The 16,128-nt window shown below is 39.2% G+C and overlaps 1 protein-coding gene across 2 annotated transcripts in view; it reads right to left on the minus strand.

The window, feature by feature from the left end:
- Positions 1-16,128, minus strand: part of PIK3C3 (phosphatidylinositol 3-kinase catalytic subunit type 3) — a 166,915-nt gene that overhangs the window by 139,674 nt on the left and 11,113 nt on the right. For both annotated transcript variants that reach the window (XM_005896350.3, XM_070361954.1), the window contains exon 4: positions 4,915-5,044. In XM_005896350.3, the coding sequence (XP_005896412.2) occupies positions 4,915-5,044 (130 nt within the window). The remainder of the gene's footprint in view (positions 1-4,914; positions 5,045-16,128) is intronic.

Consider the following 16,128-nt stretch of genomic DNA (forward strand, 5'->3'; position numbering starts at 1 on the left):
ACAGATACAGTAATGACCTAACAGAAGCAGAAGGGATTAAGAAAAGGTTGCAAGAATACACAGAAAAACTATACAGAAAGGGTCTTAATGACCCAGATAACCACGATGGTGTGGTCATTCACCTAGACCCAGACATCCTGGAGTGTGAAGTCAAATAGGCTTTAGAAAGTATTATTACAAACCTAGTGGAAGTGATGGGTACCTAGCTGAGCTATTTAAAATCCTAAAAGATGTAGCTGTGAAAGTGCTCCATATAATATGTCAGCAAATTTGTCATACAATATGTCATACAAAACTCAGCTGTGGCCACAGGACTGGAAAAGGTCATTTTTCATTCCAATCCCAGGGAAGGGCAAAGCCAAAGAATGTTCAAACTAGCATACAACTGCACTCATTTCACATGCTAACAAGGTTATGCTCAAAATGCTTCAGGCCTGGCTTCAGCAGTTCATGAACCAAGAACTTCCAGATGAACAAGCTGGATTTAGGAAAGGCAGAGGATCTAGAGAGCAAAATGTCAACATTTGTTGGATCATGAGAAAGCAAGGGAATTCCAGAAAAACATATATTTCTGCTTCACTGACTACGCTAAAGCCTTTCACTGTGTGGATCACAACGAACTATGGAAAATTCTTAAAGAGATGGGAGTATCAGACCATCTTACCTATCTCCTGATAAACCTGTATGTGGGTCAAGAAGCAACAGTTAGAACTGAACATGGAACAACAGACTGCTTCAATACTGGGAAAGAAGTACAACAAGGCTGTATATTGTCACCTTGCTTATATAACTTATATGCAGAGTACATCATGTGAAATGTGGGGCTGGATGAATCACAAGCTGGAATCAAGAGTGCTGGGAGAAATATCAACAACTTCAGAAATTCAGATGATAACACTAAGGGCAGAAAGGGAAGAGGAACTAAAGAGCCTCTTGATAAGGGTTAAAGAGAAGAATGAAAAACCTGGCTTAAAACTCAACATTCAAAAAACTAGGATCATGATTTCCAGTTCCATCACTTTATAGCAAATAAAAAACGAAAAAGTGGAAGCAGTGACAGATTTTATTTTCCTGGGCTCCAAAATCACTGCAGAGACTGCAGCCATGAAATTAAAAGGAAGGAAAACTATAACAAACCTAAATAGTGTATTAAAAAGCAGAAATATCACTTTGTCAAAGACAAAGGTATGCATATAGTCAAAGCAATGTTTTTTCCAGTGTCATGTGCAGATGTGAGAGTTGGACCATAAAGAAGGCTGAGCACCAAAGAATTAATACTTTCCAACTGTGGTGCTGGAAAAGACAACTGAAAGTTTCCTGGACTGCAAAGAGATCAAACCTGTCATTCTGAAGGAAATTAACCCTAAATACTCTTTGATAAGACTGATGCTGAAGCTGAAGCTCCAATACTCTGGCCAACTGAGGTGAAGAGTTGACTCACTGGAAAAGACCCTGATGCTGGGAAAGATTGAAGGCAAAAGGAGAAGGGGGCAGGAAAAGGTGAGATGGTTAGATAGCATCATCGACTCAATGGACATGAATTTGAGCAAACTCCAAATCAGGAAAGGAGTACGTCAAGGCTGCATACTGTCAACCTGCTTATTTAACTTATGTGCAAAGTACATCATACAAAATGCCAGGCTGGATGAAGCACAAGCTGGAATCAAGATTGCCGGGAGAAATATCAATAACCTCAGATATGCAGATACCACCACCCTTATGGCAGAAAGTAAAGAAGAACTAAAGAGTTTCTTAATGAAAGTCAAAGAGGAGAATGAAAAAGTTGGCTTAAAACTCAATATTCAGAAAACTAAGATCATGGCATTCAGTCCCATCACTTCATGGCAAATAGATGGGGAAATAATAGAAACAGTGAGAGACTTTATTTTCTTGGGCTCCAAAATCACTGCAGATGGTGAGTGCAGCCAAGAAATTAAAAGATGCTTGCTCCTTGGAAGAAAAGTTATGACCAACCTGGACAGCATATTAAAAACAGAGACATTACTTTGCCAACAAAAGTCCGTCTAGTCAAAGCTATGGTCTTTCCAGTAGTCATGTATGGATATGAGTTGGACTATAAAGAAAGCTGAGGGCCAAAGAATTGATGCTTTTGAATTGTGGTGTTGAAGAAGACTCTTGATGGACTGAAAGGAGATCTAACCAGTCCATCCTAAAGGAAATCAGTCCTGATTATTCATTGGAAGGACTGATGCTGAAGCTGAAACTCCAATACTTTGGCCACCTGATGCAAAGAACTGACTCAATGGAAAAGACCCTGATGCTAGGAAAGATTGAAGGCAGGAGGAGAAGGGGATGACAGAGAATGAGATGGTTGGATGGCATCACCAACTTGATGGACATGAGTTTGAGCAAGCTCCAGGAGTTGGTGATGGACAGGAAAGCCTGGCATGCTTCAGTCCATGGGATCGCAAGGAGCTGGACACGACTGAGCGACCGACTGAACCAGGAGATACTGGAGAACAGAAGAGCCTGGAATGCTGCTATGTGGTGAGAAGGGGACGACAGAGGATGAGATGGCTGGATGGCATCACTGACTCGATGGACATGAGTCTCAGTGAACTCCGGGAGTTGGTGATGGACAGGGAGGCCTGGCGTGCTGCGATTCATGGGGTCGCAAAGAGTCGGACACGACTGAGCGACTGATCTGATCTGATCTGATGTGGTGGCAAAGAGTCAGACACAACTTAGCGACTGAACAACAGCAACACAACAGCAACAACAATAATAATATATATAATAAAAGCATAAAGTGGTTTTACGTTCATCTTTGCTGTAAGGATATTTTAAGAGTTTATATGATCCTCCTCTTCTATGAATCAAAGATGTCAACTATAATACAAGTTATGACAGAAATTTTGAAATTTTACATGTTCTTTTATATTTATTGGTATTTATGATACTTGTTGATATTTATTTGTAAGGTTGGTTACCTTAAATTTACTAAAAGTAAAATTTTCATTGCAATGACTAAATCGTGAAAAGCAAAATTTCTACTATAATCATTCAATTAAAGTCATAATTTAAAAAAATAAATAAAAAATAATTGGGAAAAAAAATTAGGAACATATGAATAGAAGCCTATAATTTTTTTAATATGAAAGAAACAAAGTGGATGCACTGTGCAACTACATATCTTTATATTTCTTGACTCAGCCATTTCTCCTCAAATTCAGCATTTTGTTATTACATGAATCATAATATTCATTCTCATGATGAATGCTGTTCTTAAAGACAATTTAAGGTTTTCCTGCATTTGAAATACAAGCTTATAGCTTATTAATGAGGTGATTCTGATACAATTTCTATTATTCACAGTTTATAAAATTCAGAGAGTAGCTTCAATAAAATAGCATCACTAAGATAAATTCTTAAAGAGAAAGTATACATATGAAAAGTGTAAGCGGTTTCCTATATTACATGTAAGAATGTCAACAAAATCTCACAATGAGTAGCTGAACTGAAAGCTAAGTTTTATTTATTATGGAGGGGAATAGTACTTATGGAGGACAACAGCAATTTGGTCAAAATGCTTATTAAGAAGCTCTGATACAATTTTTCCATAAAAGAGACATATAAAAAGACAGAATAAACTTGAAAAAAATTACACTGAAGCATAAAGCTTAGACACTCCAAGTGCTTATTCTTTATAATTAGGATTTCTTCCACATGTAGATTGAGGCAACAAGTTGTAAAATGTTTGGCACCAAAACTTTCACCAGACATTATAGAGTCATCCATAACTAATAAGATCAGAAAGGAAAACCACATGTAAAAATTAAAGTCTCATCTCTTAACTAAAGAACTGTAAAAGGATATTTAAACAATATCTAACATAGTACTTTTTTTTTTGCCTTACAATATTATGTTTCACACGTACAGCAAAGTGATTCGAATGAAACATGTTTGTGTACACTTTTTCCAATTATTGTCCAACACAGGTTATAACAAGATACTGATCACTTTTTCCAATTATTTTCCACTACAGGTTATTACAGGATATTGAATATAGTTCCCTGTACTGTTTGCAGCAATAGAGACACAGATGTAGAGTACGAACATGCAGACACAGCCGGGGAAGGAGAGTGGGACGAACTGAGAAAGCAGCGCGGACGTGACACACCACCATGTGTAAAACAGACGGCTGGTGGGAAGCTAGTAAGTAACATAGTACTTTCTGAACAGATATTCACAAAATAAGTTAAACTATTGTGATTTAAAAAAAGAATTTAACTTAAAAATACAAAAGCTAAAGGAAAACACTTCATTAACACAATTCTGAAAGAAAAAGGTAATAACTCAGTTTACAAAAAGAGGAGTATGGTGGAGTGAGGGCAATTTAAACTACCTAGTAAAAGAAATTTTCATTTTCAAACAGTATAAGAATCTCCAGCATGTAATAACACATGCATCTTTCAGATTATGTGACCAAAAAAGGGAGGTGATCATCCTGAAAATATCACTAAAAGCTCTATGTTTTCAAATCCATTGGAGTTTCAGACACAAAAAGCAATATATTACATGATTCTCTTTACATGAAATATCCAATACTGGAAAATCCACAGAGCTAGAAAGTAGATTAGTAGTTGCTAGGGGCTGGAGAGAGGAGGGAACAAGGAATGACTGCTAATGGGTACATGGTTACATTTTTGATAAAAAATGGTCTAAAGGTAGAATGGTAATGAATGCACAACTCTGTGAATTCACTAAAAAAAAATCACTGAACAGTACACTTTCCAAGTGTGAACTTTATGGTACATGAATTATATTTCAATAAAACTATTATTAAAAGATTGAATTTAAATTAAAAAGTAACCTCACAGAATTCATAATGTCAATTTATACAACAGATTATCATTTAAAGCTTTCCACCTGTTTCAGTAATTTCTTTTTTACCTTGGCAAGGCGACTCATCTGATCCTCTGAGAGAGTACTGCTTGTTCTGCCAGGAGTTTTGGTGGGTTCTGATCCATCTGCTTCCACGTTAGGCCAGACTTTCAAGTCATGCATCCCTTGGCGAAACATGCTAGGCAAAAAGAATGTTCAGGACAGAATTAATTTAGTTCATTATGGGAAATTTTAGATTTCTAAATAGAAACAATTCCAGCAAGCCTCCAGTGGAATTAACCAAGCAACTGAATCCACGTAGCACTGTTTTTCACATACTTCTTTTTTCCTTCAAGCAGTTAGAACTATTATAGATATTCCAAAGGTAGAGTGCAAAAAGAGAAGCATCAGGAATAGGCTACACACACTTCATCACTTCAGTGGAGATCTTAGAAACAGAAACAAAATTTCTACCCAGAGAGAGAATGTCACATTTACATCGATGGAAACTAAAATTAAAATAATTACATAACTTGCCACTTTAAGTGACAATTCAGCAGAGTATTAATAGACAGTGGTGTTGAACAGCTGGGATTTGGATCCCTGCTGTGCCAAATGTTACTTACAAGACTTTTGGTAAACTATTTAACATCTCTGTGTTAGCTTCCTCATCTATAAAATGAGACTATAAAGAGTAACTGTGTCTCACACAGTTAGAAATATTAAATAAACCAGTACAAGTAACAAGTACTTAGAATAGTGCCTATCATATAATATGAACCCAATAAATATAAGCTACTATTTTCCTTTTCACTGGGTAGAGGCTTATTTTTCTCCTGTCTTCTTTTGCATAAGAGAGATGTCTAAAAGGGAATACAATACTGTATTCAAACAAGAAAAAATGCCCATGTCTACAAATCAGAAATTTAACATATCGTCAGAATTCAGACTGAGTTGGATGATCCTACTTTAAAGTGAAAGACTGTATCACTTTGTCACGCTTTTGCTTCCTTCAAAAGCTATCAAAGAGGAGTCGGGATGGCAGAAGAGAAGGACGTGGAATTCATGTCTCCTCACCAGGACATCAAGACTATATCTATAAATGGAACAATTCTCACACAGAGTACCTACTGAACATTAGAAGAAGACTCTGAACACCTAAAAGGACAAGAAAAATCCCCTCGGAGTGGGGTAGGAAAAATGAAAGGAAAAAAAAAAAGAATCATAAAAGGGACCAGCAACCCTGGGGGGAAGCTGAAGGCGAGAAGAGGTTCTTGCAATCAGAAAATCCCCTCATGGTGGGGAAATCTGCGGGGACAGAAAGGGACCTTCGGAGGATCAAAGAACACGGTGGACCATCTGTGAAAGGCAGGACAAAGTAAGAACTGTGCACACGGTCTGTACTGCAGCCTTGCCAGCCCAGCCTGAGTCACGTGTCTTCTGTCAAGAGGAGGGCTGGGTGCTGGAAAGTGGGGTTTGGACATGGACCCAGGAAGGGGACAGCTGGTGGCTGTGAAGAGAGCCTGAATGGACAGCAGTAAGGAGTTCAACGATTGAGAAAGTCTGCAGAAGAAGGCCAGGACACCACAGAAGCAAGGCACCACTGCTGAGTGGTGAGCAACAGGCAGGGCTGTCATTTTAATCCCCATCCCCACCCACCCGCTTCAGCCTGTACAAGCACTGGGAGGTGCACTCATCTGAGGAGGCTCACCCTCCACACACACCTCAAGCCAAGGTCTCCTCTGCCAGGATAGGCTCCAGCATCCTGAGCATCGTCCATCCCAAAGCCTCCTTCAAAATCAGCCCTGGGTGCCACTGACCAAGAGAGGATTTTGCCAGTGCTGGTGGGGGCTGAGAGAACTGAATACAAAAATGTGGGGCTAAGAGCACAAAGGTGAAGGAATTCCAGCTGAGCTACTTCAAATCCTAAAAGATGATGCTGTTAAAGTGCTGCCCTCAATATAGCACCAAATTTGGTAAACTCAGCAGTGGCCATAGGACTGGAAAAGGTCAGTTCTCATTTCAATCCCAAAGAAAGGCGATGTCAAAGAATGTTCAACCTACCGGACAACTGCATTCATTTCACATGCTAGCAAATTATGCTCAAAATTCTAGGCTTCAACAGTACATGAACAGAGAACTTCCAGATGTTCAAGCTGGATTTAGAAAAGGCAGAGAAATCAGAGATCAAATTGCCAACCTCTGATGAATCATGGCAAAAGCAAGAGAATTCCAGAAAAACATCTACTACTGCATCATTGATTACTTAAAGCCTTTGACTATGTAAATTACAACAAATTGTAGAAAAGTCTTAAAGAGATGGGAATAGCAGACCACATGACCTGTCTCCTGAGAAATCTGTATGCAGGTCAAGAACCAACAGTTAGAACACAACGTGGAAAAACAGACTGCTTCAAAATTGGGAAAGGAGTACGTCAAGGCTGTACTTGACAATATAGGTCAAGTACAATACAATATATGTCAACCTGCTTATTTAACTTATATGCAGAGTACATCAAGATAAATGCCAGGCTGGATGAAGCACATGCTGGAATTAAGACTGCCCGGAGAAATATCGATAACCTCAGATATGCAGATGACACCACCCTTAAGGCAGAAAGTGAAGAAGAACTAAAGAGCCTCTTGAAGAAAGTGAAAAAGAGTGAAAAAGTGGCTCAAAACTCAACATTCAGAAAACTAAGATCATGGCATCTGGTCCCATCACTTCATGGCAAACAGATGGGGAAACAATGGAAAAAGTGACAGACTTTATTTTCTTGGGCTTAAAAATTATTGCAGACGATGACTGCAACCATGAAATTAAAATATGCTTGCTCCTTGGAAGAAAACCTATGACAAACCTAGACAGCATATTAAAAAGCAGAGATATTACTTTGCTGACAAAGGTCCATATAGTCAAAGCTATGGTTTTTCCAGTAGTCATTTATGGATGGAAGAGTTGGACCACAAAGAAGGCTGTTGTTGTTATTCAATCACTCAGTCGTGTTCAACTCTTTGTGACTCCATGGACTGCAGCACTGAAGAATTGATATTTTCGAACTGTAGTGTTGGAGAACACTCTTGAGAGTCCCTTGGACAGCAAGGAGATCAAACCAGTCAATCCTAAAGGAAATCAACCCTGAATATTCATTGGAAGGACTGATGCTGAAGCTGAAGCTCCAGTAGTCTGGACACCTGATGTGAAGAGCTGACTCACTGGAAAAGACCCTGATGCAGGGCAAGATAGAAGGCAGGGGGAGAAGGGGACAACAGAAGACAAGAAGGTTGGATGCCATCATCGATTCAATGGACAAAAGTTTGAGCAAACTCTGGGAGACTGTGAAAGACAGGGAAGCCTCCTATGTTGCAGTCCACGGGGTTGCAAAGAGTCAGACACGACTGAACAAGAGAACGGATGTGGAGAGAGGACTGCTGTTGACCCTGAGAATACAAGAAAGAGAACAGGAGTGTGAGGCCCCGAGTGGAACGTCCCTAAAGGAAGTATGGTTTGCCTAGGAAATGAGGCACCACTGTTGACTGGCATGTGGAGTGGGGGGGTGGGGGGTGTCACTGTCCCCACATGCCAGCCCCTGCCTCCAGACACCTGGAGGGACTCCCACCAGAGTAAGCATGCCCCATTCTGTTACCCAACTGTCTGCCAATCTCCACCACCACAGGCAATTCACACACACCCCAGTGTGGCTGCACAGCCCTGTGGGCCTGAGTAAGTCTGCCTCAGTCAGCCACTGCTTTCGCTCCCTTTTGCATGGGTGTAGAACAGATGCCAGAAGGGGGTTTACATGCAGAGCTGGGGCCAACACCAAAGCTGAGCCTCAGGGGCTGTGCAACTAAGTTAGAGGAATGAAATCTCCAGGTAGCTGGACAAGCCTCAGACTAAATCCCTGCGATCGGTTTGGTAAACCCTGCATCTGTGGGATATCTGAATAGACGAGTGTCCCACAACTGACAAGAGTCTAGCTTTAGCAGCAGTGGACTTTGAGAGAAAGTAGTACATGCAGAAGTTGGGCCAGGTCAGAGTCTGGGGTGCAGCAAAAGCAGTTCTAAGACGAAAGTTTATAGCAATACAGTCTCATCTCAAGAAATAAGTAAAATATCAAGTAAACCACCTTAATTTACACCTAAAGCAACTAGAGAAAGAACAAACAAAACCCAAAGTAAGTATAAGGAAAGAAATCATAATGATCAGAGCAGAAATAAAGACAAAATAACAGAAAAGATCAATGAAACAAAAAGGTTTTTCTTTAAGAAGATGAACAAAATCAATAAACCTTTAGCCAGACTCATCAAGAAAAAAGTGAGAGGACTCATATTTATAAAATTGGAAATGAAAAAAAGAGAAGCTACAACTGACACCGCAGAAATACCAAGAATCGTTAAGAGACTACTACAAACAACCATATGCTCCAAATATGGACAAACTGTCAGAAAGATAAAACCTTCCAAGGCTGAATCAGGAAGATACAGAAAATATGAGCAGACCAATCACAAGTACTGATTGAAGCTGTGATTAAAAATATTCCAAAGGCCAGGGCCAGATGGCTTCACAGGGGAATTCTATCAAACACTAAGAGAAGAGCTAACACGTATCCTTCTCAAACTCTTCCAAAACACTGCAGAGAGAAGAAAACTCCCAAGCTCATTCAATGAGGCCACCATCACCTGAATACCAAAACCAAACAAAGGTATCACAAAAAAAGAAAATTACAGGTCAGTATCTCTGATGAACATACATACACAAATCCTCAACAAAATACTAGCAAATAGAGTCCAACAGGACATTAAAAGGATCAGATGCCAGGATCAAGTACGATTTACTGCAACCTAGCCAACAAAGGTCCGTCTAGTCAAGGCTATGGTTTTTCCAGTGGTCATGTATGGATGTGAGAGTTGAACTGTGAAGAAAGGTGAGCGCCAAAGAATTGATGCTTTTGAACTGTGGTGTTGGAGAAAACTCTTGAGAGTCCCTTGGACTGCAGGGAGGTCCAACCAGTTCATCCTAAAGGAGATCAGTCCTGGGTGATCTCCTTGGAAGGATGGATGTTGAAGCTGAGACTCCAATACTTTGGCCACCTAATGGGAAGAGATGACTTATTTGAAAAGACCCTGATGCTGGAAAAGATTGAGGGCAGAAGGAGAAAGGGACGACAGAGGATGAGATGGTTGGATGGCATCACCGACTCAATGGACATGAGTTGGGGTGAACTCCAGGAGTTGGTGATGGACAGGGAGGCCTGGAGTGCTGCAGTTCATGGGGTCTCAAAGAGTTGGACACGACTGAGCGACTGAACTGAACTGAACTGATTGCAGGGATGCAAGGATTCTTCAATATATGCAAATTAACCAAAGTGATCCACCACATTAACAAAGTGAAGAATAAAAACCATGTAATCATTTCAATAGATGCAGAAAAAGCTTCTGACAAAATTCAACCCATTTATGGTAAAAACTCTCCAGAAAGTGGGCAAAGAAGGAACCTACCTCTATATAATAAATGCCATATATGACAAAGCTACATCAAATATAATTCTCACTGGTAAAAAACTGAAAGTATTTCCTCTAAGAACAAGACAAGGGTGTCCACTCTCACCACTTTTATTCAACACAGATTTGTAGTCCTAGCCACAATCATCAGAGAAGAAAAAGAAATAAAAGGAATCCAAACTGGAAAAGAAGTAAAACTGTCACTGTTTGCAGAAGACATAATACTGTACATAGAAAATCCTAAAGATGCCATCAAAAAATGACTAGAGCTCATCAATAAATTTAGTAAAGTTGTAGGATACAAAATTAATACACAGAAATCTCTTGCATTTTTGTACATTAACAATGAAAGATTAGAAAATAAGATAAATTAAGGAAACAATTCCATTTACCACTGCAACAAAAAAAATAAAATACCTAGGAATAAATCTACCCTGGTGGCCAAAGACTATACACAGAAAACTGTTAAGATACTGATAAAAGAAATCAAAGATGACAGAAACAGAGATATACTATGTTCCTGGATTACAAGACTCAATATTGTGAAAATGACTATACTACCCAAAGCAACTTACAGATTCAATGCAATTGCTATCAAATTACCAATGACATTTTTCACAGATGAGAACAAAAAATTTTACAGCTTATTTGGAAACACAAAGACCCTGAAGAGCGAAACAATCTTGAGAAAGAAAACTGAAGCTGGAGGAACAGTAAAAATAAATAAATATATAAAAATACAAAAAATAAAATCTAGACAGTAAATTAAAAAGCAGAGACATTACCAAAAAAAAAAAAAAAAGATGTATGGTACTGGCACAAAACAAGAGATCAATGGAATAGGATAGAAAACCTAGAGATAAACCAGCGTATTTATGGTCACCTAACCTAAGACAAGGGAGGCAATACTATACAATGGACAAAAGACAATGTCTTCAATAAGTGGTGCTGAGAAAATTGGACAGCAGCATGTAAAAGAATGAAGTTAGAACACTACCTAACACTGTACACAAAAATAAACTCAAGTAGATTAAAGACCTAAATATAAGGCCAGATACTATAAAACTCTTAGAGGAAAACATAGGTAGAATACCCTTTGACAGAAATCATAGCAAGATCTTTTTGGACTCATCTCCTAGAGTACTGAAAATAAAAACAAAAATAAACAAATGGGACCTAATTAAATTTAAAAGCTTTTACACAGCAAAGGAAATAAAAAACAAGATGAAAAAACAACCCTCAGAATGGGACAAAATATGTGTAAATGAAGCAACTGACAAAAGATTAATCTCCAGAATATACAAACCGCTCATGCCGCTCAATACCAAAAAAAAAAAAAAAAAAAAAACAGGGAAGGAAGACCTAAATAGACATTTCTCCAAAGAAGACATACAGGTAGTCAACAAACACAAGAAAAGATGCTCAACATCACTAATTACTAGAGAAATGCAAATTAAAACTACCATGAGGTATCATGTCACATTAGTCAGAATGGCCATCATCAAAAAATGTACCCTGGGCAGGGCGTGAAGAAAAGAGAACCCTCTTGCACTGTTGGTGGGAATGTGAACTGATACAGTCATTATGGAGAATAAGATGGAGGTTCCTTAAAAAACTAAAAACAGAACTACCATATGAGCCAGCAGTCCCAGTACTGGGCATACCCAGAGAAAATCATGATTCAAAAAGATATACGTACCCCAGTGTTTACTGCAGCACTATTTACAACAGCCAGGACATGGAAACAACCCAAATGTCCATCAACAGAAGAATGGACAAAGAAGATGTGGTACATACAATGGACTATTAGTCATAAAAAGGAACAGAATTGTGTCATCTGCAGAGATGTGGATGGACCCAGAGACTGTCATACAGACTAAAGTAAATCAAAGAGAAAAACAAATATCATATCTCAATGAAGAATCAAGAAGAATGGTAAAGGTCTTATTTGCAAAGCAGAAACAGAGACATATACATAGAGAACAAATGTATGGATACCAACAGGGAACAGGGGTGGGGTAGGATGAATTGGGAGAGTGGCACTGACATATATTCACTACGATGTATAAATTAGGTAACTAATGAGAGCCTACTGCATGGAACAGGGAGCCTAACTTGGTGCTCTGTGGGGACCTATATGGGAAAGAAATACAAACAAGAGAGGATATGTGTATATGTATGGCTGATTTACTCTGCTATACAGCAGAAACTGATACAGCAGTGTAAAGCAACTAGCAATAAAAATGATTAATTTTTTTTTTTTATATAAGAAAACAAGCTACCAAGAAGACCCAGAGTAGAGGTTGAACAGACTCATAAAGGAGCTCTGGGTAACTTTTTAAAATGCACTGCACAGATAGTCTTCTGTTAGTGTGTTCTCTCTTAAGTGTTAATAAGGTCTTTCAAACATTATAAAGTCTATTCAAACATACCCTCAAAGCTGAAAGGGCAAGTTGTCAATTGCAATGGAAAGACTAAGACTAAAAGTGTGTGTAGGTGAGCAGGCAAATCCAAAAACTTCTACATTAAATAATTCTCTTAACTAGGTACATATTGGATATATTGATACATTCTTACTATCTTTAAAAACACTGTATTTAACTGTACGTGTGATGTGCCTGTGTGTGTATGTGTGTTAGTTGCTTAGTCATATCCCACTCTTTGCAACCCCATGGTCTGTCCATGGAACTTTCTAGGCAACAGTGCTGGAGTGAGTTGCCATTTTCTTCTCCAGGGGATCCTCCCAACCCAGGGATTGAACCGGGATCTCCTGAATTGCAGGCAGATTCTTTACTGTCTGAGCTACCATGGAAACCCTATTTAACAGTAAAGTGAAAGTCAGTCATGTCCGTCTCTTTTCGACCCCATGAACTATACAATCCATGGAATCCTCCAGGCCAGAATACTGGAGTGGGTAGCCTGTCCCTTCTCCAGCGGATCTTCCCAACACAGGAATCGAACCAGGGTCTCCTGAACTGCAGGCGGATTCTTTACCTACTGAGCTAACAGGGAGGCCCTATTTAACTGTAAAAGGGTTACATAAATTTTTAAACAATTATTATCTTTATATTACCAATAGAAAATTTCTTAGCAGATTTTCCTGAGATAATAAAGAGGATTTTCACTGAATATTATGTAATGTATGTAAGTAATGATGCCATAAACATTTAAACTGGGAACTGTAAAGGATTGCTATAAGCTCATGTGCAGTATAAGATTAAGGACCAAATGTTTTAAAAGTTTCTAAGCCTGGTAATAAACAGGTAAATATCTAGCAGCCATATCTGCAAAAGCTTACTATATAAGCCCAATACAAAATGTATGAAATGGTTGTTAAGAATCAAAACTCTCAATATTTATCTATTATGTTAAAGATAAAAAAAAAAAAGTTATACTATTAAAGAAGTACTTTATAAAGTTTTTGGAGAAGGAAATGGCAACCCACTCAAGTATTCTTGCCTGGAGAATCCCAGGGACAGAGGAGCCTAATGGGCTGCCGTCTATGGGGTCGCACAGAGTCGGACACGACTGAAGCGACGTAGCAGCAGTTATAAAGTTTATTTTCTTTCCCTTTCAACTGAGAGAGATTCAACATCCAGCAGACGTTCTTAGTCTCCAAGAAACTGGGTACAGTGAGGTCATAATTCCACTTTCAGTGAATATCCTTAAATGTACCTTCAGAAACAGCAAAAGGCTTCCCTTTCTTCTCTCCTTTTCCTTACCCCTCAACTGAATAGTTTGGCTAAACTTAACTAAGTAAAAAATCAGAACATTTGGCAGGATGTTAGTTTACTAAATGATTTAGGTGCCTTGGGATGGACCTGGAAAAGAAATTTAAGGATAGAGGACATGGAGGATGGGGTGATGCCAAATGATTCAAATGATCAAGTGAACATCTTACTTTCTTTTAACACTAATGGCACCTTTGCAGATGGACACAGGAGCCTGGCGGGCCACAGTCCACAGGGTCACAAAGAGTTGGACACGACTGAAGTGACTAAGCAGACACAAAAATTCCAGGTGACAAGTCAGAAGATGCTCAGTGGATTAAGTCCACTTGGGAAATTAAGCCAAACCAAGGCATTTTAAGCCAAATTAAGGCATTTTGTAAGGAGCTTCCTGGTGGCTCAGACAGTAAAAAATCTGCCTGCAATGCAGGAGACCCAGGTTTGATCCCTGCATTGGCAAGATCCATGGAGAAGGGAATAGGAACCCAGTATTCCCTGGGTTGCTATATATATACTCCAGTATTCTTGCCTGGAGAATTCCATGGACAGAGGAGCCTGGCAGACTACAGTCCATGGGGTCGCAAAGAGTTGGACACAACTGAGTGACTAACACAACCGAGTGACTAACACACACACACACACACACCGCCCCCCCCCCGCCCAAGGCAGAAGAAAACAGTACAGCAGGATCACCCTCAGACATCAGCAAAGGACCCAGCAACAGCTGCTGCTGATGTTCCAGCTCCCGGGGCCAAGCCACTACAGAAGGAACTGCCTTGACTTCAGAACCCACATTTGCAAAAATCATCTACAAGAGAAATCTATGGTCCTTTGCCAATTCAACCTAATGATCAATCCATTCTTTAGCTACTTAGAAATCTCATAAGCTAGATTTTCAAAATGAGGACAATTAGTTATTCTAGCCATATCCTAACACATCTTTCAATTAATTTACACTGTTTTCCAAGAAGTACTGATTCATACTGACTCAGGTATACAAAACAGATAATAGCAAATAGCAAGTCCATACTAGGCCTATTTCAGGAACAAGAGTGGGATAGGTGCTATATCACTGCTTAAGAAACATTTGAGGAAGTGAAGGTCTAAAGCACCATCTCCCTAAGTCATGAGAACTGTGGTGGCACATGACATGATTCTTAAGGGTACGTGGAAAAAAACTTTGCACAGGCGTCCTCCTGAGGTCATCCAGAAGACTCATGCTACTTTCTCACCATGAGTGTCAGCAACCCCACACAGAAAGCGGCTGTGATCCAGCAGTACAAGCAGATGTCTGCACTCTGCTAAAGCACCTGAAACATCCTGAATGTCCTATTCTTCCACAATCCAAAGATACACAGAAGTCCAATATCCAGCAAGAGAATGCCTGGGCTTGTCTCCACTGCAACCCAATTCCCCTTCAAGGAAAGGCCCCAAGACACACAGAGAAAAAGGAGTCATTTTAATTTCATAGAGCTTCTCAGAGTTCCTTTTTCTGAGGTGCAGCATCAGCCTAGAGGGAATAGTAGGTGATCTAGTATGAGTTATTACAAACACACATACACACAATGATTACTGATTTCATGTACTTCGTCGGTCTGAGTTTATTTGGCCGTAGGCAGGTTATTCCACTGTACTTCTATGGAAATTTCTATTGTCTCACACCTACAGTCTAGTCAGACTGTCTCCTGAAACAGTATCCTAAGGTCAATGAAAATGCATGTGTGTTAAAAGAGACATTACCATGAGGGAAACTCCCACTGATATTTCAGAAAGTAAACCACTTATGAAGAAGCCAGGAGGAAAAACCAAGAGGTCTATCTGGCTGTTTCTTAAGAACATTTAACCAGTAAAACTACAGTAAGAGTGATAAATCTTTTTTTCTGTATGGCAAACAAATTTCACCCTCATAGAGACAAAAAGAAACAAACACTTTGGGAAAGGAACAATACTGATTTTGTAATATGTCCATTCTACTATAACATGTCATTTTATCAAAAACTATGTTTAAAACTGGAGGCCACAATATATCATGCTATGTCTAAAGTACTGTTTC

This window comes from Bos mutus, chromosome 24 (genome assembly GCF_027580195.1).
Source record: "Bos mutus isolate GX-2022 chromosome 24, NWIPB_WYAK_1.1, whole genome shotgun sequence".
Taxonomy (NCBI): Eukaryota; Metazoa; Chordata; class Mammalia; order Artiodactyla; family Bovidae; genus Bos; species Bos mutus.